At 46.5% G+C, this 27,601-nt stretch overlaps 1 protein-coding gene and 1 non-coding gene across 2 annotated transcripts in view; one reads left to right on the forward strand and one right to left on the reverse strand.

Annotated features, from left to right (window-relative positions):
- The window catches only part of LOC139385080 (chondroitin sulfate synthase 1-like), an 88,931-nt gene that overhangs the window by 59,378 nt on the left and 1,952 nt on the right, over window positions 1–27,601 (reverse strand). The window contains exon 2 of the mRNA XM_071130125.1: window positions 25,370–25,865. Coding sequence (XP_070986226.1) covers window positions 25,370–25,865 — 496 coding nt within the window. The remainder of the gene's footprint in view (window positions 1–25,369; window positions 25,866–27,601) is intronic.
- trnaa-ugc (transfer RNA alanine (anticodon UGC)) lies at window positions 25,975–26,047 on the forward strand. The gene has a single exon. It is a non-coding gene; the product is annotated as a tRNA-Ala (tRNA).

Raw genomic sequence — 27,601 nt, forward strand, 5'->3', positions numbered from 1 at the left:
TGGCCGACTAATTAGGGCCAATTTCAAGTTTTCATAACAATTGGAAATCGGTAACTCTGGACACCGATTTGGCAGATTTTTTTTGTACACCTTTATTTAACCTTTATTTAACTAGGCAAGTCAGTTAAGAACACATTCTGATTTTCAATGACGGCCTAGGAACAGTGAGTTAAGTGCCTTGTTCAGGGGCAGAACGACAGATTTTTACCTTGTCGGCTCAGGGATTCAATCTTGCAACCTTACAGTTAACTAGTCCATCGCTCTAACCACCTGCCATACATTACACTCCACGAGGAGCCTGCCTGTTACGCGAATTCAGTAAGAAGCCAAGGTAAGTTGCTAGCTAGCATTAAACTTATCTTATAAAAAACAATCAATCAATCATAATCACTAGTTAACCTACACATGGTTGATGATATTACTAGTTTATCTAGCGTGTCCTGCGTTGCATATAATCAATGCGGTGTGTTTTTGCGAAAAAGGACTGTCTTGCTCCAATGTGTACCTAACCATGAACATCAATGCCTTTCTTAAAATCAATACACAAGTATATATTTTTAAACCTGCATATTTAGTTTATATAGCCTGCTAGCCTGGCTCGTTGCAAACTCTGTGAAGACTATTTCTTCCTAACAAAGACCGCCAACTTCGCCAAACGGGGGACGATTTAACAAAAGCGCATTTGTGAAAAAAAAGCACAATCGTTACACGACTGTACCTAACCATAAACATCAATGCCTTTCTTAAAATCAATACACAGAAGTATATATTTTAAAACCTGCATATTTTGCTAAAAGAAATCCAGGTTAGCAGGCAATATTAACCAGGTGAAATTGTGTCACTTCTCTTGCGTTCATTGCACGCAGAGTCAGTGTATATGCAACAGTTTGGGCCGCCTAATTTGCCAGAATTTTACGTAATTATGACATAACATTGAAGGTTGTGCAATGTAACAGGAATATTTAGACTTAGGGATGCCACCCGTTAGATAAAATACGGAACGGTTCCGTATTTCACTGAAAGAATAAACGTCTCGTTTTCGAGATGATAGTTTCCGGATTCGACCATATTGACCGAAGGCTCGTATTTCTGTGTGTTATTATGTTATAATTAAGTCTATGATTTGATATTTGAGCGTTGGTAGGCACCAGCAGGCTCGTAAGCATTCATTCAAACAGCACTTTCGTGCGTTTTGCCAGCAGCTCATCGCTGTGCTTCAAGCATTGAGCTGTTTATGACTTCAAGCCTATCAACTCCCGAGATTAGGCTGGTGTAACCGATGTGAAATGGCTAGCTAGTTAGTGGGGTGCGCGCTAATAGCGTTTCAAAAGTCACTCGCTCTGTGACTTGGAGTGGTTGTTCCCCTTGTTCTGCATGGGTAACGCTGCTTCGAGGGTGGCTGTTGTCGATGTGTTCCTGGTTCGAGCCCAGGTAGGGGCGAGGAGAGGGATGGAAGCTATACTGTTACACTGGCAATACTAAAGTGCCTATAAGAACATCCAATAGTCAAAGATATATGAAATACAAATCGTATATAGAGAAATTGTCCTATAATTCCTATAATAACTACAACCTAAAACTTCTTACCTGGGAATATTCTGTTAAGAGGAACCACCAGCTTTCATATGTTCTCATGTTCTGAGCAAGGAACTGAAACGTTAGCTTTCTTACATGGCACATATTGCACTTTTACTTTCTTCTCCAACACTTTGTTTTTGCATGATTTAAACCAAATTGAACAGGTTTCATTTTATTTGAGGCTAAATTGATTTTATTGATGTATTATATTAAGTTAAAATAAGTGTTCATTCAGTATTGTTGTAATTGTCATTATTACAAATAAAAAAATACATTTAAATCGTACGATTAATCGTTATCGGCTTTTTTTGGTCCTCCAATAATCGGTATCGGCATTGAAAAATCATAATCGGTTGACCTCTATAAAGACCACTATACTTGTAGTCTGCTGTAGGCTACGAGCGTCTCGGCCACTTATCTCCGCCTTGGCTAAATGTTGTGTTCTTGTCGAACCACAACGGAGTGCATACCGCCCGTTTTCAAATGAAGTTTGTCATTTTCATGCAGCTGACATGCGGTAAAGTTACATAATGATGTAATTGCCTATTATTTTCTTGGCTTCTTCGTTTTAATTATTGTAGGCTCATGTTTTACCGGTACGACGTATTACCCTCCACTATCTGTTTTACCGGCTTACTTTCACCCTTGCCCCCAACAGAACAGGCATCCAATAGAAGCATTTTAAAGTCAACTGCCAAAGTATGTTTGTGGAAACGGAAATTGTGAACTTGTGTGAATAAACCAGACGACTTTTCCCTAACATGGGTCTCTCGCAGAAAGAATTTGAGACAGTTCCCAAACAAAGCTGTTCAAGGGAAGCGGTTCCAAAACAGAGCATGAGTCATGCAGATAAAGTCAGGTTATGTCAGTGGTTTTTGTGCCGGCTACTGAGATTGAGTGGCACTGAGCAGTACTAGCAGAACCACACACACATTTGATATCTTAATTATTAGCAGACGCTCTTATCCAGAGCAACTTACAGTAAGTAGTGATACATCCTTTTTCATCCTGGTCCCCTGTGGGAATCGAACCCACAACCCTGGTGTTGTAAGCACCATGCTCTACTGACTGAGCTACCGGGAGATGACCCCCATATACCCCCTTCCTGTGGTCACCTGTCAGACATCCTCACTAGTCCAGTAACCTCCATCCCCAGCACACACACACAGTCCCACTCCACCCTGCAGTGACAGAGCAGGTCTCTCCCTGACAGACGTCTCCCCAGAGTAAACAGAGGGATGTGAATCCATCACCACCGGGCCACGTCGCTGACACGTCCTCTCACTAGCATGGCCTACAGCAGCAACCAGGCCAGCCAGCAGATGTGTGATTATACACACACACCAGCTGTGCCCATCTGTCCCAGCAAAGCGCTGTGGTAGCTGTTAGCCCTCTCCATCAGTCCCACAGCAGGATGCCAATAAATACGATCTGCCAGTGAATCATTTAATCCAACCCAATAAAGAGCCATGACATCATTAACCAGGTGGAGCCGTCTGGGCATCAGGACCACTGGGAATGGAGGGAAGGAGAGAGGGAAGGAGGGGGATGGGAGGAAAGGAAAGGGATGGAAGCCCTATGATAGCATCTGTCGCAATCTGACCCATGCTAGCCTGAGTGCCAGTCGGTTTGTGCCGTCAGGCCAAATCGCTGTCATTCATTGTCATGCCAAACAGCAATGGAGTCAGGATCACAAACACATCTGTGATCAGGCTAGACCTGCGCACCTGGTGCCCAGATTGGAGTATGTCCTATATTCTCTGTTCTGTCATGATGTGTAATGCCCAGGGTTTTAGGTTTATGTCATTGATACTAGAGACCACTCCATGATGTTTAATGCCCAGGGTTTTAGGTTTATGTAATTGACACTAGAGACCACTCCATGATGTTTAATGCCCAGGGTTTTAGGTTTATGTCATTGACACTAGAGACCACTCCATGATGTTTAATGCCCAGGGTTTTAGGTTTATGTAATTGACACTAGAGACCACTCCATGATGTTTAATGCCCAGGGTTTTAGGTTTATGTCATTGACACTAGAGACCACTCCATGATGTTTAATGCCCAGGGTTTTAGGTTTATGTAATTGACACTAGAGACCACTCCATGATGTTTAATGCCCAGGGTTTTAGGTTTATGTCATTGACACTAGAGACCACTCCATGATGTTTAATGCCCAGGGTTTTAGGTTTATGTCATTGACACTAGAGACCACTCCATGATGTTTAATGCCCAGGGTTTTAGGTTTGTGTCATTGGTGTATGTAGCCTACTAGCTTAGCCTATTATAGCCAATACATCTGGCACAATACTGTGATACTGTGATATACATGGTCCTGGAGACATCAACAAACACATAGAGGCCATAATGAAGACCAGGTCCACCAATAACAATCTGCTGCCCCAAACTATTAGCTGCAGTAACAGTATACTCTAAGCCTGTCTTTTCACACTAAGGCTGAGTCCAAAATAGTACCCTATCCTTTTAACATAGGGCCCTGGTCAAAAGCTGTGCACTTTATAGGGAATAGGGTGTGATTTGGGATGCAGCCTAAATATGAACACATAATAGTCTTGCTGGCAGGCATACTTAGCCCGTCTCCGAAACATTATTGAAAGAAAAAAAAGCAGTGGTGAGGGATTATTATGTGAGCAGTTCTCTTTTCCTAATTCCTCCCTGGATTTAAGGAAAGCAGCCAAGATAGCAGACATGGAGAGGGGCTGGCTATGGACTGGGACACAAGAGAAACAGCAGGGAGTGAATAAACTTAGACATCTCTGTCTAAATCATGGGCTGTGGCCATTGGGCCTGTGTGTGTGAGTGAGTGAGGTAGGATAGTTGCCCGGCTGGAGGCTTGGAGCAGGCCTTAATGAGTAACTATAGCAACACAGACATATAGCTCGAGCCTACAGTCAAATACATTGGACTACTGAGAAATGCAATGACCATCGTGACAATATGCCCGAGCCAAACCAGAGTGCAGATATCAAGAGCATTTATGATCATAACTGTTTATCCACAGTGCAAATCTCAGGAGTCAAGTTGACTGTAGGCCACTAGTCTGGACCCGGTCAGTACCAGGTAGCCATGTAAGAACAATCTCAACAGAAGAGCAGCATATTTATTTCTACATGGGCTAACCTATTTGTTACTCATTCAGAGTTAAGGTTAAACATTTTATTTGCGGTTCTAGGTGCGTCCTTCCTAGCACAGTGCAGTGATGACCATGGACATGTACCAAATGTCACCCTATTTCTTATATAGTGCACTACTTAGACCATAGCCCTATACACCCTGGTCAAAAGTAGTGCACTATATAGGAAATAGGGGGTCATTTGGGAAGCATGTCATAACTAGTGCAGCCTCTCCTATCCAGTCCAGGCACCAGATGGCTTACAGAAGGCCTGTCCCCTACAGCCAGACAGAGGGTACTACCCAGGGTATTAACGGCTCCACTTATCCCAGCCTGTTCAAACGTGTGTTTGGGTCAAGGTAAAAAGGCACAGCAGAGAGGAGCACACCCCCTACAGACAGACAACACTGGGCCTGCCTGAGGCCACCTGGGTTGTGTTCATTATGGCACAACTTTTTATGTTTTGCTACAGAAAAAATGTCAATGAGCATTTGTGATTTGGTCGGGTCCAGGTAGTCCCTCACGGTTTCAGTCTGTTTTGATCAGTTTGGTGACTAATGGACATGGCCCTGGACAGAAGCTGACATTGACAAAATGTTTAAAAACCTAGCTGTCGGCCATTTACTTATCTATTCATCGTTGACAGGGAACCATGCCCTGCATGGAACGGGCAGATAGTTGTTCATGCACCAACGGAGTGTTGCTCGTTAGTGCATATATTTTGTTGAAAGAGAAATGAGATACTATTACATGAGAGACTAGCCTACAATACAAGAGCAATGTACTAGCAGCAGGAACATCAATACAGTACAGACAAAGTGAGTGACACATGGCCTGACAACACACACAACACAACACTGCAGGAACATCAATACAGTACAGACAAAGTGAGTGACACATGGCCTGACAACACACACAACACAACACTGCAGGGACAGGAAGGATCTAGGCTTCAATATGTCCCTAAAACGTAGACAGCACTGCCCAGCCAGACAGACAGACAGACAGACACCAGGAGCATGACGAGGACTACGCTGGCACAGAGAGGAAGGATAGCCAGCGGATGCCAGCACTGCCCAGCCAGACAGACAGACTGCGTGGAGAGAAGTGGTGGTGGGCTACTGAGCAGAGAAGGAGAGAAGGAGGGCAGAAGGAAGAGGAGAGGAGTGTCCCAGTGCTGACCAGGCAGACAGACAGAAGAGGAGAGGAGTGTCCCAGTGCTGACCAGACAGACAGACAGAAAAGGAGAGGAGTGTCCCAGTGCTGACCAGGCAGACAGACAGAAGAGGAGAGGAGTGTCCCAGCGCTGACAGACAGAAAAGGAGAGGAGTGTCCCAGCGCTGACAGACAGAAGAGGAGAGGAGTTTCCCAGTGCTGACAGACAGAAGAGGAGAGGAGTTTCCCAGTGCTGACAGACAGAAGAGGAGAGGAGTTTCCCAGTGCTGACAGACAGAAGAGGAGAGGAGTGTCCCAGCGCTGACCAGGCAGACACAGACAGAAGAGGAGAGGAGTGTCCCAGCACTGACCAGGCAGACAGACAGACAGAAGAGGAGAGGAGTTTCCCAGTGCTGACAGACAGAAGAGGAGAGGAGTTTCCCAGTGCTGACAGACAGAAGAGGAGATGAGTTTCCCAGTGCTGACAGACAGAAGAGGAGAGGAGTGTCCCAGCGCTGACCAGGCAGACAGAAGAAGAGAGGAGTGTCCCAGCACTGACCAGGCAAACAGACAGAAGAGGAGAGGAGTTTCCCAGTGCTGACAGACAGAAGAGGAGAGGAGTGTCCCAGTGCTGACAGACAGAAGAGGAGGAGTTTCCCAGTGCTGACAGACAGAAAAGGAGAGGAGTGTCCCAGTGCTGACGACAGACAGCAAAGGAGATGAGTGTCCCAGTGCTGACCAGGCAGACGGACAGAAGTAAAGACAGAAAAGAGAAAAGGCTGAGAAGGGCACTGTGGTTAGAATAGGACAGAGAGAGAGAGACATGAGGGACAAATGTACAGGGAAGGGAGAGGACAAGACGTCTGCCAGCACTGTCCAGGCTGTCAGACAGAGAGAGAAGAGGACTGAGACTGAGACAGGGTGGAAGGAAAGGGAGGGGGAGGAGGAGGAAGAAAGCTCCTGGCCGCCGCCTGCTAAACGATTCCTGGCAGGGCGGGCAAGGGAGGAGACAATTAAAGAGGGGAATAAAGCCAACGAGAATAAGGAAACCAAGACGAGTGAGTTGGCAGGCCGGTGGAGGGCCCTGCAGTGCACCGTGGCGGTGCAGGAGAGAGGAGGCTTTGACTGGATAGGGGCAAGGGCTGAAGCTGGGACTGAATGGAGGCCATGTTGGTTGGACGTGCACAAGGAGGCTGAGGCCGGGCTAGCAGGTTTGGAAGACAGGGGGCTGGTGAACTGGAGCTGAGGCTGGACTAGCAGGTTTGGAAGACAGGGGGCTGGTGAACTGGAGCTGAGGCTGGGCTAGCAGGTTTGGAAGACAGGGGGCTGGTGAACTGGAGCTGAGGCTGAGCTAGCAGGTTTGGAAGACAGGGGGCTGGTGAACTGGAGCTGAGGCTGGGAAGACAGGGGGCTGGTGAACTGGAGCTGAGGCTGGGCTAGCAGGTTTGGAAGACAGGGGGCTGGTGAGCTGGAGCTGAGGCTGGGAAGACAGGGGGCTGGTGAACTGGAGCTGAGGTTGGGCTAGCAGGTTTGGAAGACAGGGGGCTGGTGAGCTGGAGCTGAGGCTGGGAAGACAGGGGGCTGGTGAACTGGAGCTGAGGCTGGGCTAGCAGGTTTGGAAGACAGGGGGCTGGTGAGCTGGAGCTGAGGCTGGGCTAGCAGGTTTGGAAGACAGGGGGCTGGTGAACTGGAGCTGAGGCTGGGAAGACAGGGGGCTGGTGAACTGGAGCTGAGGCTGGGCTAGCAGGTTTGGAAGACAGGGGGCTGGTGAACTGGAGCTGAGGCTGGGCTAGCAGGTTTGGAAGACAGGGGGCTGGTGAGCTGGAGCTGAGGCTGGGAAGACAGGGGGCTGGTGAACTGGAGCTGAGGCTGGGAAGACAGGGGGCTGGTGAACTGCAGCAGAGGCTAGGAAGACAGGGGGCTGGTGAACTGGAGCTGAGGCTGGGAAGACAGGGGGCTGGTGAACTGGAGCTGAGGCTGGGCTAGCAGGTTTGGAAGACAGGGGGCTGGTGAACTGGAGCTGAGGCTGGGCTAGCAGGTTTGGAAGACAGGGGGCTGGTGAGCTGGGGCTGTGACTGGGCTAGCAGCAGACAGAGGAAATCAACAGAGATCCTGTGGCTACACAGATGCTGGGGATATTGATGAACTTGTAGTGTGGTTTTCCACTTTAATTTTGAGTGTGACTCCAAATCCAGACCTCCATGGGTTGATAAATTTGAATTCCATTGATCATTTTTGTGTGATATTGTTGTCAGCACATTCAACTATGTAAAGAAAAAAGTATATAATAAGAATATTTCATTCATTCAGATCTAGGATGTGTTATTTTAGTGTTCCCTTAATTTTTTTGAGCAGTGTACATTAAGATAATTTCCGATTGAGCAGACATACAGTATGCAGAGTTTACCGTGAATGTAGTCTCCGTGGGAACATTGCCTTCCAATGTGGATCACGCTGTAACGCTGACCTTCTGCAATACAGACTGAATAGAGTTCTTAGTCACAGGAAGCAGCCAGCCCACGTAATAAAACAGGACACGTCCGAACAGAGCCTCTGATCTAATAAACCACTTCATACAGCGTGTTAAAGAGGCCAGTCTGCATTCAATCACCACCACCACCTCACTTTCCACTGTCCACAACAAATCAATGTCAGTGTATTTATAGCTGTCCCAATCAGGATTGATTTAGGGTGGATATCTCTCCCAAACTCTAGCAGAGCGGGTGGGTATGTGCTGTTGTATTACTCCTGCAGTACTTTACACAGACCCACACGGACTATGTTGTCTCTGTGAGAAGCAGGAAGTGCCGGAAGTTTCAGACAAGTTAGGACTAGTGGTACGTGGTTAAATGACCACTATCTACACAGGTTATATTCTAGTGTGTAATTAACCCTATTAGAAACACTATCCCTATGTGCCCTGCTCAAATATAATACACTATATAGGGACTAGGGTGCCATTTGGGACGTAACCCTAATTGTGTCAAACCATGGGACACATTTGGGACACAGACACAGACACAGACAGACAGGGACACGGACACAGACAGGGATAGATACAGACAGACAGGGACACAGACAGACAGACAGGGACACAGACAGACAGGGATAGACACAGACAGGGATAGATACAGACAGACAGGGATAGATACAGACAGACAGGGACACAGACAGACAGACATAAATACAGACAGACAGGGACACAGACAGACAGGGATAGACACAGACAGATAGGGATAGACACAGACAGACAGGGACACAGACAGACAGGGACACAGACAGACAGACAGGGACACAGACAGACAGGGATAGACACAGACAGACAGGGATAGACACAGACAGACAGGGACACAGACAGACAGACAGGGATAGACACAGACAGACAGGGATAGACACAGACAGACAGGGATAGACAGACAGACAGACAGGGATAGACACAGACAGACAGGGACACAGACAGGGACACAGACAGGGACACAGACAGACAGGGATAGACACACACAGACAGGGATAGACACACACAGACAGGGATAGATACAGACAGACAGGGATAGACACAGACAGACAGGGATAGACACAGACAGGGACACAGACAGGGATATACACACACAGACAGGGACACCGACAGGGATAGACACAGACAAGGATAGACACAGACAGGGACACAGACACAGACAGGGATAGACACACACAGACAGGGACACCGACAGGGATAGACACAGACAGGGATAGACACACACAGACAGGGACACCGACAGGGATAGACACAGACAGGGTTAGACACACACAGACAGGGACACCGACAGGGATAGACACACACAGACAGGGACACCGACAGGGATAGACACAGACAGGGATAGACACACACAGACAGGGACACCGACAGGGATAGACACAGACAAGGGTAGACACAGACAAGGATAGACACAGACACAGACAGGGATAGACACAGACAAGGGCACAGACAGACAGACAGGGATAGACACAGACAGGAGCACAGACACACAGGCACAGGGCATGGCGGGGGAGGGGGGAGACAGAGGAGCAGAGATGTTAAAACACTCACACATGCATCATACTGTGACACTTTCTGTATTTTGAAAGGTCTTGATCTAGAAAAATTGATTGCTGACATGAAAAACATGACTGTATAAACAGTAGACTAACAAATTAAATTCCAAAAGATTTTGAGTTTGAGGAATTTGCCTTTAAGCATGGCCAGCCCCTTCACTTTACCTCACAGTACAGGTGTCCCCATGAGGATCAGAGAGAGACTGGTCATCTGAGAAACAGACAGAGGAGAGGGGGCAGCAGACTGGAGAGGTAGAGAGAGAGACAGACAGACAGACAGACAGACAGACAGACACTGGTAAAAAAAAGATTGGGTGGGGCAGGGAGAGGAGAGGGGGCAGCAGACTGGAGAGCTAGAGAGAGAGAGACAGACAGACAGACAGACAGACACTGGTAAAAAAAAGATGGGGTGAGGCAGGGAGAGGAGAGGAGAGGGGGCAGCAGACTGGAGAGCTAGAGAGAGATAGCGGGTGAGAGAGAGGTGAAGAGTCTTTGCGATGACAACTTTCCCATTCCTCATGAGACGTGGAAGTCAAGGTCGTGTGCATTCATTCAGTCAAGACTGTGCCCAACACACACACACACACACACACACACACACACACACACACACACACACACACACACTGTACTTCATCTGTCTCAGTTAGAAGTGGGTGATTCATTAATTAGTTTGTAGAAAGGAAAAGTTGTGAAATCACACAAAAAAAAATACACAAACATGATTCATCTCTTGATGGTGATTTCAGACAGAGTGGCAGTATTGAGTAGCCATGGTAAACAGAATGACTTGTGTAAACATCCACCGACTCATAGCCAAAGACGAGCTGAAGGGCTAATCACCATCCACTGAAAGGAAGAAAAGAATATGACAAGAACCTAAACAGGAAAGGCCTCTTACTCTAATGGTTTGTCCAGAATCACTTGATGAGGCTGTGGTGAAGTGACACGTCAAACAGACAAGCTAATCAACTTCCTGTCAGACTGTGTCAAACTGCCAGATACACAAAGAAAGAGGGCAGAGAGAGGAGGTGCAGAAGAGAGAGAAAGGATAGAGACAGAAGTGGACAGAGAAAGAGGGCAGAGAGAGGAGGTGCAGAAGAGAGAGAAAGGATAGAGACAGAAGTGGACAGAGAAAGAGGGCAGAGAGAGGAGGTGCAGAAGAGAGAGAAAGGATAGAGACAGAAGTGGACAGAGAAAGGAGGGCAGAAAGAGGAGGTGCAGAAGAGAGAGAAAGGATAGAGACAGAAGTGGACAGAGAAAGAGGGCAGAGAGAGAAAGGATAGAGGCAGAAGTGGACAGAGAAAGAGAGAACTTTTATAAGTGTAATGTTTACTGTTCATTTGTCAAGTCAATACATGACTTAGCAAGAGTTACATGACAAAACAGGATAAAGCAGAACCATTGTTGATACGACAAAAGACTAATCGCTTGGGCGATTAGTGGCTACAATTGGGCAATTGTGTAGCACTGTGTTGTACCAAGGTATATCTCAACCAGGACCAATTCCATTTCAATTAAGTCCATTCAGGAAATGAATTGAAAAGCACTATGGACTGTGCTTTCCATGAGGGATTCTCAATTCATGAATTGAAAAGCACTATGGACCATGCTTTCCATGAGGGATTCTCAATTCATGAATTGAAAAGCACTATGGACCATGCTTTCCATGAGGGATTCTCAATTCATGAATTGAAAAGCACTATGGACCATGCTTTCCATGAGGGATTCTCAATTCATGAATTGAGTTTCAATTGCCTTCCAGCGTTACCAAACTTACTTTGGTAAATAAATACATTGTTATACATGTTTTATTGAACCTTCATTTAACTAGGCAAGTCAGAAGTTAAGTGACAAAGAAACCTAATGATGACCTTAACGACTAGCCTAACCACAGAGACAGCGATCAATCAGTCAAGTCGATTCAGACAAACAGGAAATCAAGTAGCCTAATAGCTGAACTAGAACTGAGACGGTGGAAAGAGACATCAGAAGATCCAGTAGTGAGAAAACTTCTGCTCACCTCAGATAAACCAGTGGGGTGTTTGATAGGCTAACTGATGCTGCTTTCTGATAACATCTCCTCAGATCATACGCCTGAACAGCATCGCAGCAGCCAGTTAGCTCCGCACCGGCTAACGCCGTCCCTGAACTAAACCCAGAGGGTGTGAGAGAAATCACTGATTGCAGAGATAAAATCTCCTCTTGGCCCTGTGACAGCCAGAACAGATCGTACGGCTGCAGCTCTGTGCTACCTAAGCACTGCTTTTGATGCGCATGACCTGTGCCACAGAGCTGGTTAGCACAAATCTAGTTAAGTTAGAGCTAGTTAGCTTAGTTAGTACATAGCTAGCACAGAGCTGGTTTGCCAAAAGTGCCTGTTTAACAGGTCAATTTAGCACAGAGCTAGTTAGCACAGGGATAATTAGCACAAAGCCAGTTAGCCCATCACAGCACGTTAGCATGGCTGTCCACCTGCAGTTACTATCAACGCTATCAGCCTAGAATCCTGGCTGGCAAGCCTTATTCACTTCAACCAGCCTCCAGGCTGTGTGGCTGGGCCATACCATCTCTCTTTGTCTGTGTGGTGCAGAGGGCCCCTGTGGGGGGGGTTCTGTTCTCTGAGAGCCCGAGTTAACCCCGGCCCTGTTCTCTGAGAGCCCGAGTTAACCCCGGCCCTGTTCTCTGAGAGCCCGAGTTAACCCCGGCCCTGTTCTCTGAGAGCCCGAGTTAACCCCGGCCCTGTTCTCTGAGAGCCCGAGTTAACCCCGGCCCTGTTCTCTGAGAGCCTGAGTTAACCCCGGCCCTGTTCTCTGGGCCCTGGAGGCAGGGGGAGAATGTGACACCTTGTCGACACAATAATTCCCCGTACTGGATCAGCCGAGCACACAGGGTAAGGCGGTAAGACAGGGGCTAATGACACGCTTTCGTCTCCACAGCTTCGGCTGGTCTGAGGAGTCTGGGTTTCCTCTAGAACTGACATAGCAGGAAGGCCATGTCCATGTTCATTTATGGGCCTTGTGAAGGTACACGCACCTTGTCTGCTGTTGTGCTGCATGTTTAATTGTGCTGCGTGATGTATCGCTGTGCTGCGTTGTGTTGTTCAAGGTGATCCTCTCCCAGAGGCTGATGCTGGGGACAAGGGGACCGGATCCACAGGCCTGAAATACAAGCAGTTCAGCCAGGCTGCTACCCAAACACTCTTCCTGAGTCACATGACCTGTCCTCAGTCACGTCTGGCTTAAAGCTCCAACTCCCGGTCCTGAAAAACACGTGTAACTGAGGACTTTGATTTCCTGTGACAGCCGCACCATTTCAGTTGAATCAGTAAACATGGTAGCAGCTTTAAAGTGGCTGACTACATGAATAACTCCAACCATTACCTTCTTTGTTGTTTGAAGACCTATTCATTACATGGGCTCAGAGACGTGAGAAAGAAATAAAGAGAGAGAGTGACAGCTCTGTGTGTGTGTGTGTGCATGAGCACGGCCAATCAGCTTTTACTTTCCACCCCCCCCCCCCCCCCGCATCTACCTCTGACAGGAAGAGGAAGAGCGTCCCGAACCACCACATTTATCAGATTAAACCTGAACCGTGTGCAACACAGCGTGAACAAAGTGACATATTAATAAGGACAAATTGAATTGAGGTAAGGTAGGGGGAACGGCAGTAGTGGGGCCTGAAGAAAATACCTACTAGAGCCCCAGTACAGGGGCTCTCTTGTTCCTAGGGGTTCAGACACATACACTAGTGTACGGGAGCAGGCAGGCCACCGAGGAAGGCAGGCAGGACCCCGAGGAAGGAAGGCAGGCCACCGAGGAAGGCAGGCAGGACCCCGAGGAAGGCAGGCAGGACCCCGAGGAAGGCAGGCAGGACCCAGAGGAAGGCAGGCCACTCAGGAGAAATTCGGATTAAAACGGTGGGTTCATACCACGCAGCAGGGGATGCTTGTGATTCCCATTAGCCCTGTTCTTGCAGGTTTCTCTGTTGGCATGAAAGGAAAGCTGCTACTGCTGACACAAGGGATGGGAATTCACTTACTGGAAACACACAGAGCTGTTCTCTTACATACAGGAGATCAGATCCCATTTTGACTGATTGACTGACTGTGGTTGGACAAGGCCCACTCCCATTTTCCCATAAATCTTGTATCTCCCGATGCATGATTTAGGCCTGTGCAAATGTGAATGACAACTGTACAACAAGAGGCAGAGAGGAAGTCCAGAGGTCAACAACCACATGGTTACAACAGACTGTTATAAAGAAGGACTCTCAAGGCTCCATAATAATGGGTGACGGTTTACAATCACTGACAGTTTTCTTCAACAACACAGTGCTCAAATGCATCCTAATGTAAACCAAGTCTTAGTTTAAATGCGAGAGAGCGAGCGAGAGTAAGGGGACTGCTGAGAGAGCTCATGTACACAGGAGAGTGTAAAACAAGAAACACCCAGCACACGTCTCCAAACAAATGACAGTGTAATTCTCTCTCTCTCTCTCTCTCTCTCACAGGGTGGGGATGGGTACACACTGCACAGCCTAGATCCTTCAACTGCAGCCCTCAGACAGACAGCTAGACCAACAGCCCTCAGACAGACAGCTAGACCAACAGCCCTCAGACAGACAGCTAGACCAACAGCCCTCAGACAGACAGCCAGACCAACAGCCCTCAGACAGACAGCCAGACCAACAGCCCTCAGACAGACAGCCAGACCAACAGCCCTCAGACAGACAGCCAGACCAACAGCCCTCAGACAGACAGCTAGACCAACAGCCCTCAGACAGAGACAGAACAACAGCACTCAGACAGACAGCTAGACCAACAGCCCTCAGACAGACAGCTAGACCAACAGCCCTCAGACAGACAGCCAGACCAACAGCCCTCAGACAGACAGCCAGACCAACAGCCCTCAGACAGACAGCTAGACCAACAGCCCTCAGACAGACAGCTAGACCAACAGCCCTCAGACAGACAGCCAGACCAACAGCCCTCAGACAGACAGCTAGACCAACAGCCCTCAGACAGACAGCTAGACCAACAGCCCTCAGACAGACAGCTAGACCAACACCCCTCAGACAGACAGCTAGACCAACAGCCCTCAGACAGACAGCTAGACCAACAGCCCTCAGACAGACAGACAGACCAACAACCCTCAGACAGACAGACAGACCAACAACCCTCAGACAGACAGACACAGACCAACAGCCCTCAGACAGACAGCCCTCAGACAGACAGCTAGACCAACAGCCCTCAGACAGACAGCTAGACCAACAGCCCTCAGACAGACAGCCAGACCAACAGCCCTCAGACAGACAGCTAGACCAACAGCCCTTAGACAGACAGCTAGACCAACAGCCCTCAGACAGACAGCTAGACCAACAGCCCTCAGACAGACAGCTAGACCAACAGCCCTCAGACAGACAGCTAGACCAACAGCCCTCAGACAGACAGCTAGACCAACAGCCCTCAGACAGACAGACAGACCAACACCCCTCAGACAGACAGACACAGACCAACAGCCCTCAGACAGACAGCTAGACCAACAGCCCTCAGACAGACAGACAGACCAACAACCCTCAGACAGACAGACACAGACCAACAGCCCTCAGACAGACAGCCCTCAGACAGACAGACACAGACCAACAGCCCTCAGACAGACAGCTAGACCAACAGCCCTCAGACAGACAACTAGACCAACAGCCCTCAGACAGACAGCTAGACCAACAGCCCTCAAACAGAAAGCTAGACCAACAGCCCTCAGACAGACAGCTAGACCAACAGCCCTCAGACAGACAGCTAGACCAACAGCCCTCAGACAGACAGCTAGACCAACAGCCCTCAGACAGACAGCTAGACCAACAGCCCTCAGACAGACAGCTAGACCAACAGCCCTCAGACAGACAGACACAGACCGACAGACCAACAGACCTCAGACAGAGACAGACCAACAGCCCTCAGACAGAGACAGACCAACAGCCCTCAGACAGAGACAGACCAACAGCCCTCAAACAGACAGACAGACAGACCAACAGCCCTCAGACAGACAGACAGACCAACAGCCCTCAGACAGACAGAGACTTGATTCACTAAAGCAGATCAAATCTAATTCTAAGTAATTTTCTCCCAAAAGTAGTCATGTCACTGCCATGCTTATCATTAGCATCTCCTGAAGCTAGACATAGGGTGCATTTTATGTCGAGAAAACCCACTGTAATTCATGCAAAATTCATCTCTTTTGGCCACTGTTTGTGTTTATTTCTGTAAACATTTATTTGCTTGTTTGGGGTCTAAGTTTAGCGTGGTGCGAGGCAACGCTGAAAAGAGAGAACACATACACCAGCAGCCACAGGATGTCTAGAAATACACAAGGTTCGCCACATTCCCTGCCATCTGAGAGAGAGAAAAACCCGAGGGATAGAGAGACGGAGATAGAGGAGAGAGAGAGAGGCTTTACAACTGTCACTGACAAGGAGTTGGCTAGCCTATACAACAGGAAGTGATCTGGGACACCAGGCTAAGCCTCCTACACAGTACGATGAAACCCTCTGTCTGAGAGGACTCTTACCATACTAGGACGCTTAATCCACCACAGCTCACACGTGCTTCTAGAAAAATCGAGAGAAGTGTTATGTTCACTAGGGAGAAAACGGTTTGAAGTGGAATGGCTTCTCAAATAAAAAATCGTTTCATTTTTGCCACAGTTTGCCCAACTGAACATGGCCCAAGAGGTTAGCAGTGATACATCCTACCAGGAGCTCTTTAGATTGTGCCAAGCTGTGAAGGCCCTACCTACAGATATCCACTAGACTAGCAACCCTAATAACGCTCTGTCTGATAGAGGGCATGCCACTGAAGACATGAATAGGGACCTTACCGTAGGATAACTGGCTAACGTGGCCAAATCAACCTAAATCAGACGTACAACAGGTGATTGAATCTGCTCACTGGGTGTGGCATTGTCTTATGGCATTTGGCCCGGTCGACCTTCTGAACTCATGACACACCAGAAAGTGATGAAGTCAAGTGATAGGATGGAAGATCATGTTGGTTACAGCCAGAGCTGCCATTCCTCTTCTAGCAGTGATATGATTACACTTTAGTCAGGCTGTTCACGGCAGTCATTTTCTGTGTGAAAAACCCCTTGTAATAACTTGAGCCTGTGAAGACAACTAAATATAGATGCTATAGGCTAGGTCTCAAAGACCAGTGTGAGAGAGAGATCACAGATCTGTTGACATAAGAAAAGATACCACTATAAATACAAACCATGGGTTTATTTATGCTCCCCTGTTGTACTTACTATATGCACATCGTCACAACACTGTACTACACATTTAAAATGTCTTTATTATTTTGGAACTTTCGTGAGTGTAATGTTTACTGTTAATTTTCATAGTTTATTATCTACTTCACTTGATTTGGCAATGTTAACATGTTTCCCATGCCAATAAAGCCCTTAAATTGAATTGAGAAAGATGGAGAGTTAGGAAGAGGCAGAGAGAGACAAACAACAGACAAGGAGAAAGAGGACAGAAGGAGAGTGAGAAAAGGGGAGATTGTTGAAGACTTGCTGGGTATTTCAGTTGGTACTATCTGATAGAGATAGAGATAGAGATAGAGAGAGAGAGAGAGAGAGAGAGAGAGAGAGAGAGAGCGCATGGGACAGTATGAGAGAGAGAGAGGTAAGAGCATGGGACAGTATGAGAGAGAGAGAGAGAGAGAGAGAGAGAGCGCGAGAGAGCATGGGGCAGTATGAGAGAGAGCATGGGACAGTATGAGATAGAGCATGGGACAGTATGAGAGAGAGCATGGGACAGTATGAGAGAGAGCATGGGACAGTATGAGAGAGAGCATGGGACAGTATGAGAGAGAGCATGTCGAGGCATTGTACAGTAAAGTACAGATGTGGGCGTTTGACTTCCTGTGGATTCATCTGGCAGGAGGAGAAGTCCTGCCTTACCTTGAAATACTCTGAAATACTGGTTCTCCTCCGAAAGAAAAACATACTAAAGAACCAACAAACATGTTGTGAAATCCAAGAGCCCCCCCTTCCCTCCCACTTGCTGCCTCTCTGGGATGAACCCTAACGTGAGATTGTGTAAATCATGCAGTCATATCATCAATGGAAGACTTGGAAGGTGTGGATCTTCAAGTTAGAATCTCCCTCTCTCCCCTTGGCAGGACACCCTTTGACCTTCCTAACATCATTTCAATGGTGCATTTGATTGGAGCATAACGCTTGTAACACCAGGGTTAACTCCTTGCATGTGCCACAAACCAAATAGTGTGGTCCAAAATCATTATTATAAGATGTGCAAAAATGACTGTATGCAGACATGTTGACGGGAAATGACATGTAATACTAATACAATTCTTTAACAAGTAATAAAAAATAAAAACTTTAAAAAATGTAGGGGTCAATTATTTACACCCGAGTTTTCAATACTTCACCTTGCGAGTACTATGGCACTGAGTCTATTTCTAAAATGTTTGAGTTGGAGAACACATTGGGAGGGATCTTAGACCATTCCTCCATACAGAATCCTTCCAGATCCTTGATATCCTTCATCTGTACTTATGGACTGTCCTCTTCAATTCAAACCACTGGTTTTTAAATGGGGTTCAAGTCCGGAGACTGAGATGGGCATTGCAAAATTTAGATTTTGTGGCCAATTAACCATTTCTTTGGGGATTTTGATGTGTGCTTGAGGTTATTGTCTCGATGGAAGATCCACTTGCGGCAACCAGGTGTATAAAATCGAGCACACAGCCATGCAATCTCCATAGACAAACATTGGCAGTAGAATAGCCCGAACTGAAGAGCTTTCAACGTGTCACTGTCATCGGATGGCACCTTTCCAACAAGTCATTATTTTTGCTATTGTGAAGTGGAAACGTTTATTAGCAACAACGGCTCAACCAAAGTGGTAGGCCACACAAGCTCACAAAACTGGACTGCCGAGTTGCAACAGGAGATACATGAAATGGGTTTCCAAGGCTGAGCAGCCCCACACAAGCCTAAGATCACCATGCGCAATGCCAAGCGTCTATTTTAGAAGAACAAAATAACACTCTGAGTTGTCCTTATGTTAGGCCCTGATCTGGCCATCCCAAATGGCTGTGGGCTACACTAGTTCATTTAGCAGACAAGGTTTGCTTAGAATTCCATGGCACTATTTTATAGTATGAAGAATACAATTGAACAAAGCTGAATAAAATATCATATTTTCTTCAAATGAGTTGAGGGAGTTGAGCACATGCAGCTATTCTGTGTTGAGCGGTGTAATTTACAGTTATTAATGTAACTTTAGTTGTTCTACAAACGTTGGGCTATATGTTTTGATTTTTAATTCATTGTAAGGCTGCATGAAGCGACTCTAATGATGATTTGAAAAAAGTCATGAGCTCTGCTTTGTTTTTCATGCCAGCCAGGTAGGCTGTACTCCTGTTGTAAAGAGAAGCAATGTGCTTCATATCAGGAACGTTGAGAATATAGTAGGCCTGGCCTTTAGAAAGCTGATGGGATCCTCCTCTGTTTAATGTTTTCTCACACAGTTGCATAGCCTATAGAAATGTTGTGAACATGAGCTCATGGGCTCTAATGAAGAGTATCATTAGATCTTCCATTACATTTACATTGATGTCTGAGTGATTAGAGGGACAATAGAGAGCAGAGTACCAGGCAGTTAGCAAGTTTGGTAGGTTACTAATGACCAGCAGCAGCATCTGAGCTTGGAGAAGCCTAACTACTGTGACTAAATGGTCACGTGGAATTTGACTGCCTTCATGACTGGTGACGGCAGGTTGTGGCAGTACAACAACAACCCTAGGCTCCTTAGTTCCAGTGAAGGGAACTCTTAATTCTACAGAAATGACATTCTAGACAGTTCTGTTCTTCCAACTTTGTGGCAACTGTTTGGGAAAGGCCCTTTCCTGTTTCAGCATGACAATGCCCCTGTGCAATAAGCAAGGTTCATACAGAAATGGTTTGTCGAGATCGGTGTGGAAGAACTTGACTGGCCTGCACAGAGCCCTGACCACTGCGAGCCAGGCCAAATCGCCCAACATCAATGCCTGACCTCACTAATGCTCATGGCTGAATGGAAGCAAATCCCCACAGCAATGTTCCAACATCTAGTGGAAATCCTTCCCAGAAGAGTGGAGGCTGTTATAGCAGCAAAGGGGGGACCAACTCCATATTAATGCCCATAATTCTGGAATGAGATGTTCGACGAGCAGGTGTCCACATACTGGTGGTCATGCAGTGTATCTGGACTAAAGGGAATGAGATGTTCGAGGAGCAGGTGTCCACATACTGGTGGTCATGCAGTGTATCTGGATTAAAGGGAATGAGATGTTCAACGAGCAGGTGTCCACATACTGGTGGTCATGCAGTGTATCTGGATTAAAGGGAATGAGATGTTCAACGAGCAGGTGTCCACATACTGGTGGTCATGCAGTGTATCTGGATTAAAGGGAATGAGATGTTCAACGAGCAGGTGTCCACATACTGGTGGTCATGCAGTGTATCTGGACTAAAGGGAATGAGATGTTCAATGAGCAGGTGTTCACATACTGGTGGTCATACAGTGTATCTGGACTAAAGGGAATGAGATGTTCGAGGAGCAGGCGTCCACATACTGGTGGTCATGCAGTGTATCTGGATTAAAGGGAATGAGATGTTGGAGGAGCAGGCGTCCACATACTTGTAGTGTATGATAACAGCTAGTCTGACAGAAACCGCTGGGTTCTGTGGCTGTGATAGAGGGTAAATAGACTCAAAGCCCAGGGATGGCGGTTCTGCTGCTCTTTCTGAATCACTGGAGGGCTCTTCTAAAACACCATCTGCATAATGACTCTCAACACTGACTCACTCGTAGTGAAGGGAGACATGGATGCACAGCTACCATAGCAACTAACTCCACAGGCAGGCATTACTGAGGAAACCAGATATGGTTATGTGGTCAGGGAGTGAGACCTGGGCCTATACAGACACAATCACATGACTCAGGACCATATTTCACTGTGAGCCCATGTGATTATTTGCATCCATCCATCCATCCCCTCCATCCATCCCCTCCATCCATCCACCCCCCCATCCATCCACCCCTCCATCCATCCCCTTCATCCATCCCCTCCATCCATCCATCCATCCATCCACCCCTCCATCCATCCCCTCCATCCATCCCCTTCATCCATCCATCCATCCCCTCCATCCCACCCCTCCATCCATCCACCCCTCCATCCATCCCCTCCATCCATCCACCCCTCCATCCATCCCCTCCATCCATCCCTCCATCCATCCCACCCCTGCATCCATCCACCCCTCCATCCCACCCCTCCATCCATCCCCTCCATCCATCCCACCCTCTCCATCCATCCATCCCTTCCATCCATCCCACCCCTGCATCCATCCACCCCTCCATCCCACCCCTCCATCCCACCCCTCCATCCCACCCCTCCACTAGTCAGTGGGATGTGTTTTATTAGCAGTACCACAAAGAGAGGCTTTGTGTCTCACATCTAAGACTGGACTCCTAGATGAATAATAAGCCTTGGTTTGGGTCACACCTCTTTCTCTTCCTTCACCACATTAAATAGACTAATGAACAGACATTCATTCAAACGCTCCCACAAAACACACTGTCGGTGGCTTGGCTGACCAAACAACTTCCTCTTATTGAAGGAATACATCTTCAGAAGAGACTTTTAATGTGTATTTTAGTAGTAAAGACCTCCACTGTGATGTCAGCAAGGTTTCCTACCAACGGACTGAATCATCAAAATGTGGAAATGGTCTGAGATTTCAGACAATGTAATGTTAAACAGTCATTTAGATTCACCATGGAGATGTGATGAGGAGAGAGGAAGGGATGGACGGACAGCCAGACACAGACACACACACACACACACACTTAGGAGGAAGAGGACAGAGAGACAGAGACACGCACACTTAGGAGGAAGAGGACAGAGAGACAGAGACACACACACTTAGGAGGAAGAGGACAGAGAGACACACACACACACTTAGGAGGAAGAGGACAGAGAGACAGAGACACACACACACACTTAGGAGGAAGAGGACAGAGAGACAGACACACACACACACTTAGGAGGAAGAGGACAGAGAGACGGAGACACACACACACACACACACACACACACTCTCACTGATATTAATGATGCAGTTGCTTGGCTCCGCTCTCTGTAACTAGATAAACAATAAGCTGTAATTAAAACTCACATCAAATGGCTGTTTAAAAGTGGCCCCAGGCCAGTCGTAAAGGTGGCTGGGACTGAACTCTGTATATGAGACAGCAGACATGTCTGTCTCATTCCACCTGCCAAACCAGATTAATTAGCAGCTTTAAAAACTGAACAGATGCTGTGTTTTACCAATTTGTTCACAGGCCTGATATTATATGCAGATTTATTTGGATGGGAGAAATGTGCATTCAGCTGCATGTCTCAACAGTGACTATGGAACCCGTGACTTGATTTATGGCTAAATGACTAACTGAAGGGAAGAATGCCAAGTTAACCGTATGGTGGGTGGGTGCCCGGCCTTGTGCCTGCTGCCAAAATACACAATATACTGTTTCCGGTAGTTTGCAAAGGAACCCAGTGGACAACTGCAAACTGAACATGTCTTGTTATGGTTTACAAACTGGTCAATAAACACACACACACACACACACACACACACACAGAAGTGACTCTGGGTCATAATAACCTTGATGTCAAAGGACCAGCGGGACCAGCAAGCAAACGCACACGTCAGATCAAGTGGGCCTAATGAATAAATTGATCGACAGTTGAATTAAGAGTCTGACAGTTCCCTCTCTAGTCTCTGTCTAATGCTTGTGAGGAGGACAGCAGCACGGAAGCTCCACAGTTACGGTGAGATGAACACACTAACAAAGGCTGCCAGTCAGAAAACGGACACCGTTTGCCAAGCTGCAACCCATAATCTCTGATAGCCGAAATTACGCCTGTAGAACCTTGTTAAATTACGCCTGCAGAACCTTGTTAAATTACGCCTGCAGAACCTTGTTAAATTACGCCTGCAGAACCTTGTTAAATTACGCCCGCAGAACCTTGTTAAATTACGCCCGCAGAACCTTGTTAAATTACGCCCGCAGAACCTTGTTAAATTACGCCCGCAGAACCTTGTTAAATTACGCCCGCAGAACCTTGTTAAATTACGCCCGCAGAACCTTGTTAAATTACACCCGCAGAACCTTGTTAAATTACGCCCGCAGAACCTTGTTAAATTACGCCTGCAGAACCTTGTTAAATTACGCCTGCAGAACCTTGTTAAATTACGCCCGCAGAACCTTGTTAAATTACGCCCGCAGAACCTTGTTAAATTACGCCCGCAGAACCTTGTTAAATTACGCCCGCAGAACCTTGTTAAATTACGCCCGCAGAACCTTGTTAAATTACGCCTGCAGAACCTTGTTAAATTACGCCTGCAGAACCTTGTTAAATTACGCCCGCAGAACCTTGTTAAATTACGCCCGCAGAACCTTGTTAAATTACGCCCGCAGAACCTTGTTAAATTACGCCCGCAGAACCTTGTTAAATTACGCCCGCAGAACCTTGTTAAATTACCCCTGCAGAACCTTGTTAAATTACCCCTGCAGAACCTTGTTAAATTACGCCCGCAGAACCTTGTTAAATTACGCCCGCAGAACCTTGTTAAATTACGCCTGCAGAACCTTGTTAAATTACGCCTGCAGAACCTTGTTAAATTACGCCTGCAGAACCTTGTTAAATTACGCCTGCAGAACCTTGTTAAATTACGCCTGCAGAACCTTGTTAAATTACGCCTGCAGAACCTTGTTAAATTACGCCTGCAGAACCTTGTTAAATTACGCCTGCAGAACCTTGTTAAATTACGCCTGCAGAACCTTGTTAAATTACGCCTGCAGAACCTTGTTAAATTACGCCTGCAGAACCTTGTTAAATTACGCCTGCAGAACCTTGTTAAATTACGCCTGCAGAACCTTGTTAAATTACGCCTGCAGAACCTTGTTAAATTACGCCTGCAGAACCTTGTTAAATTACGCCTGCAGAACCTTGTTAAATTACGCCTGCAGAACCTTGTTAAATTACACCTGCAGAACCTTGTTAAATTACGCCTGCAGAACCTTAAATGGGGTTGATTTTAGAACAACGCACGTTAGAAAGCAAAAGTTTGAAACAAGGAAGTTTGATTGCAGTATAAGCAGGAAAAAAATATTGTTTGGCCAGAAAATAAAGTTTAAATTGATTGAGATACAGTATATATGAAGCACACGTTGTGCTATGTAAATGAATATCTAACAGTGTAAAGACATTTGTTTATTATAAAAAGCTAAAATGTTGAAACAAAAACCTGCCATTGAAAAATTAGGGTTCTACATTGTGCACCTATTGAGATGCAAAACATTAGAATTGTACAGGGTCTCTTTAAGAACATCGAGTTTGTGGGTGACGACATGCAAGAGATCAGTCATTCACTCATTGGTGTGATCCTTGGTCTGCTGAAGAAGCCACCCCTTTCCTTTCTTTCTGTGCCTCTAATGTTTAGTGGATAGAATGGTGAAGTAACCAGGCTGTTAGCTCGCTAGATAATGAGGTAACATGACAGAACAAGGTGTAAACATTCATGGTTTACGAATGCAAAATGCAGCCCACCAATCCCACCACAGGAAGAAACAAATATTGCACCAGTAGTATGGGTCACATCGTTTTACCGGTTTGTGTTTGAAACAGTCCATCTTCTCTGTTGTAAAGGTGCAGCCATGACAGTAACGAATATGTGCTCGGTTTTTACTCTACAGTAGGTCACTGGGGAACGACGGTACAGCAAACCCTAATCATTACAGCAATTAATATCGGACTCATTTTTCTCCTAGACGCACTGGCGCTCCCAAAATAACATGTCAGGTCACACAGAAAAATATTTACAGTGGGAGCATATGCAACCAAAATGGCACTTCAGAGCCCTGGTCTCAGCATAACTTAATGGAATTGTCCCTTTCTTTCATCTGTCAAGCAATCATATGGTCACATGAATAAGATGTGAATAGTAAATCTGCCAGGAGATAGTCTAAGGACTGCCTACTGAAGGTGCCAGATCTATTGACTATCAACTTATGCCCTTGACACTACGGTGGTGTGTGGGAAATTCACTGCATGATGTCTTTCACTTCACAGAGTACCTCAAACCAAGATAGGCGTCTTGTTGGCGATTCCCCTCACATTTTAGTACACTTCAGACGGACTACATTGAAGGTCGTTTCTACCGACTACATCCTCATTCTCAGATGGTTTTCTACCCAGCCTTCTCTTGTATAACACCAATTAAAAAGAAACCTTCAAAAGCAGTGATAGATGGACTAACTGCAGTATACAATACGACCAGCCGCCATCTTTGCTCTTACCTCGTAGGACCAGACACACTGCACGCCGGCAAACCTTCGCACGCAGCGGCCCACCTCAACGTCTTCATGCGTGGTGTACATCTCCTGCAGGCACTGGCCGATGTGAGGAACCATCCGGCGCAGCACCTCGCGGCTCATGATCACGCCGGGGCCACCCATGCAGAAGTTCTCACCGGGCTCCAGCGCCAGCTTGCCCAGCTCGTCGCGGGCGCCCATGCCCGTCTGGCCCAGGAAGAGGGCCTCGCTGCTGTTGAGCGAGCGCAGGAAGCCCTCCAGGCGCTCGCTCTTGATGTACACATCATCGTCGGCCCGCATGAACCACTCATATTGGTCCAGGTAGTGATCGTGCATGTACTTGAGCATCATGAAGGACTTCTTCTGCGGTGGGTAGGAGTCGTCCACGTTGTGCAGCGCCACGATGGGGATGGGGATGGTGGTGTCCGAACCCTCGCTGGAGAAGAACTCCACATGGCCCGGGATGGTCTGAGCCCACGTTCTACAGAGAGAGACACAGGCAGAGGTCAGGTACTCTATAGGATGGAGAGCGGGTAAGAGTACTAACACACACACACAAGTCTGGGCCCACGAAGGACATAGATAGATGGTCCCATGTGGTTCAGTTGGTAGAGCATGATGCTTGCAACGCCAGGGTTGTGGGTTCAATTCCCACCAGGGAAAACATATATATATATATATATTCACTAGAGGTCGACCGATTAATTAGGACCGATTTCAAGTTTTCATAACAATCGAAAATCTGTATTTTTGGGCGCCGATTTGCCGATTTTTTTAAATGTATTATTATTATTATTTTTTACACCTTTATTTAATATTTATTTAACTAGGCAAGTCAGTTAAGAACATATTCTTATTTTCAATGACGGCCTTGGAACGGTGGGTTAAATGCCTTGTTCAGGGGCAGAAAGACAGATTTTGTCTTGTCCGCTCGGGGATCCAATCTTGCAACCTTACAGTTAACTTGTCCAACGCAATAACGACCGGCCTCTCTCTCATTGCACTCCACAAGGAGACTGCCTGTTACGCAAATGCAGTAAGCCAAGGTAAGTTGCTAGCTAGCATTAAACTTATCTTATAAAAAACAATCAATCATAATCACTAGTTAACTACACATGGTTGATGATATTACTAGATATTATCTAGCGTGTCCTGTGCTGCATAGAATCTGACTGAGCATACAAGTATCTAAGTATGTGACTGAGCGGTGGTAGGCAGAAGCAGGTGCGTAAACATTCATTCAAACAGCACTTTTGTGCGTTTTGCCAGCAGCTCTTCGTTGTGCGTCAAGCATTGCGCTGTTTATGACTTCAAACCTATCAACTCCCGAGATGAGGCTGGTGTGACCGAAGTGAAATGGCTGGCTAGTTAGCGCACGCTAATAGCATTTCAAACTTTACTCGCTCTGCTGAGCCTTGGGGTGGTTGTTTCCCTTGCTCTGCATGGGTAACACTGCTTCGATGTGGTGGCTGTTGTCGTTGTGTTGCTGGTTCGAGCCCAGGGAGGAGCGAGGAGAGGGACAGAAGCTATACTGTTAGCCTGGCAATACTAAAGTGCCTATAAGAACATCCAATAGTCAAAGGTTAATTAAATACAAATGGTATAGAGGGAAATAGTCCTATTAATAACTACAACCTAAAACTTCTTACCTGGGAATATTGAAGACTCATGTTAAAAGGAACCCAGCTTTCATATGTTCTCATGTTCTGAGAAAGGAACTTAAACGTTAGCTTTCTTACATGGCACATATTGCACTTTTACTTTCTTCTCCATCACTTTGTTTTTGCATTATTTAAACCAAATTGAACATGTTTAATTATTTATTTGAGGCTAAATTGATTTTATTGATGTATTATATTAAGTTTGAATATGTGTTAATTCAGTATTGTTGTAATTGTCATTATTACAAATACATATATTTTATTTATTTATTTAAATCGTCCGATTAATCGGTATCGGGTTTTTTGGTCCTCCAATAATCGGTATCGGCGTTGAAAAATCTTAATCGGTCGACCTCTAATATTCACTACTGTAAGAGTCTATTAAATGACTAAAATGTCAAATAGATGGAGGAACGTCATGTAATAACACAGCATAACGTGTTATAACCTGTATTTACAAGAGGTCCACTGACTTAAGCCCACTGAGCCCACTGACTTGAGCCCACTGACTTGAGCCCTACCCAACTGAGCACCAGTAATGTTTCATTGGGATAAA

This window comes from Oncorhynchus clarkii, chromosome 26, assembly GCF_045791955.1.
Source record: "Oncorhynchus clarkii lewisi isolate Uvic-CL-2024 chromosome 26, UVic_Ocla_1.0, whole genome shotgun sequence".
Lineage (NCBI taxonomy): Eukaryota > Metazoa > Chordata > Actinopteri > Salmoniformes > Salmonidae > Oncorhynchus > Oncorhynchus clarkii.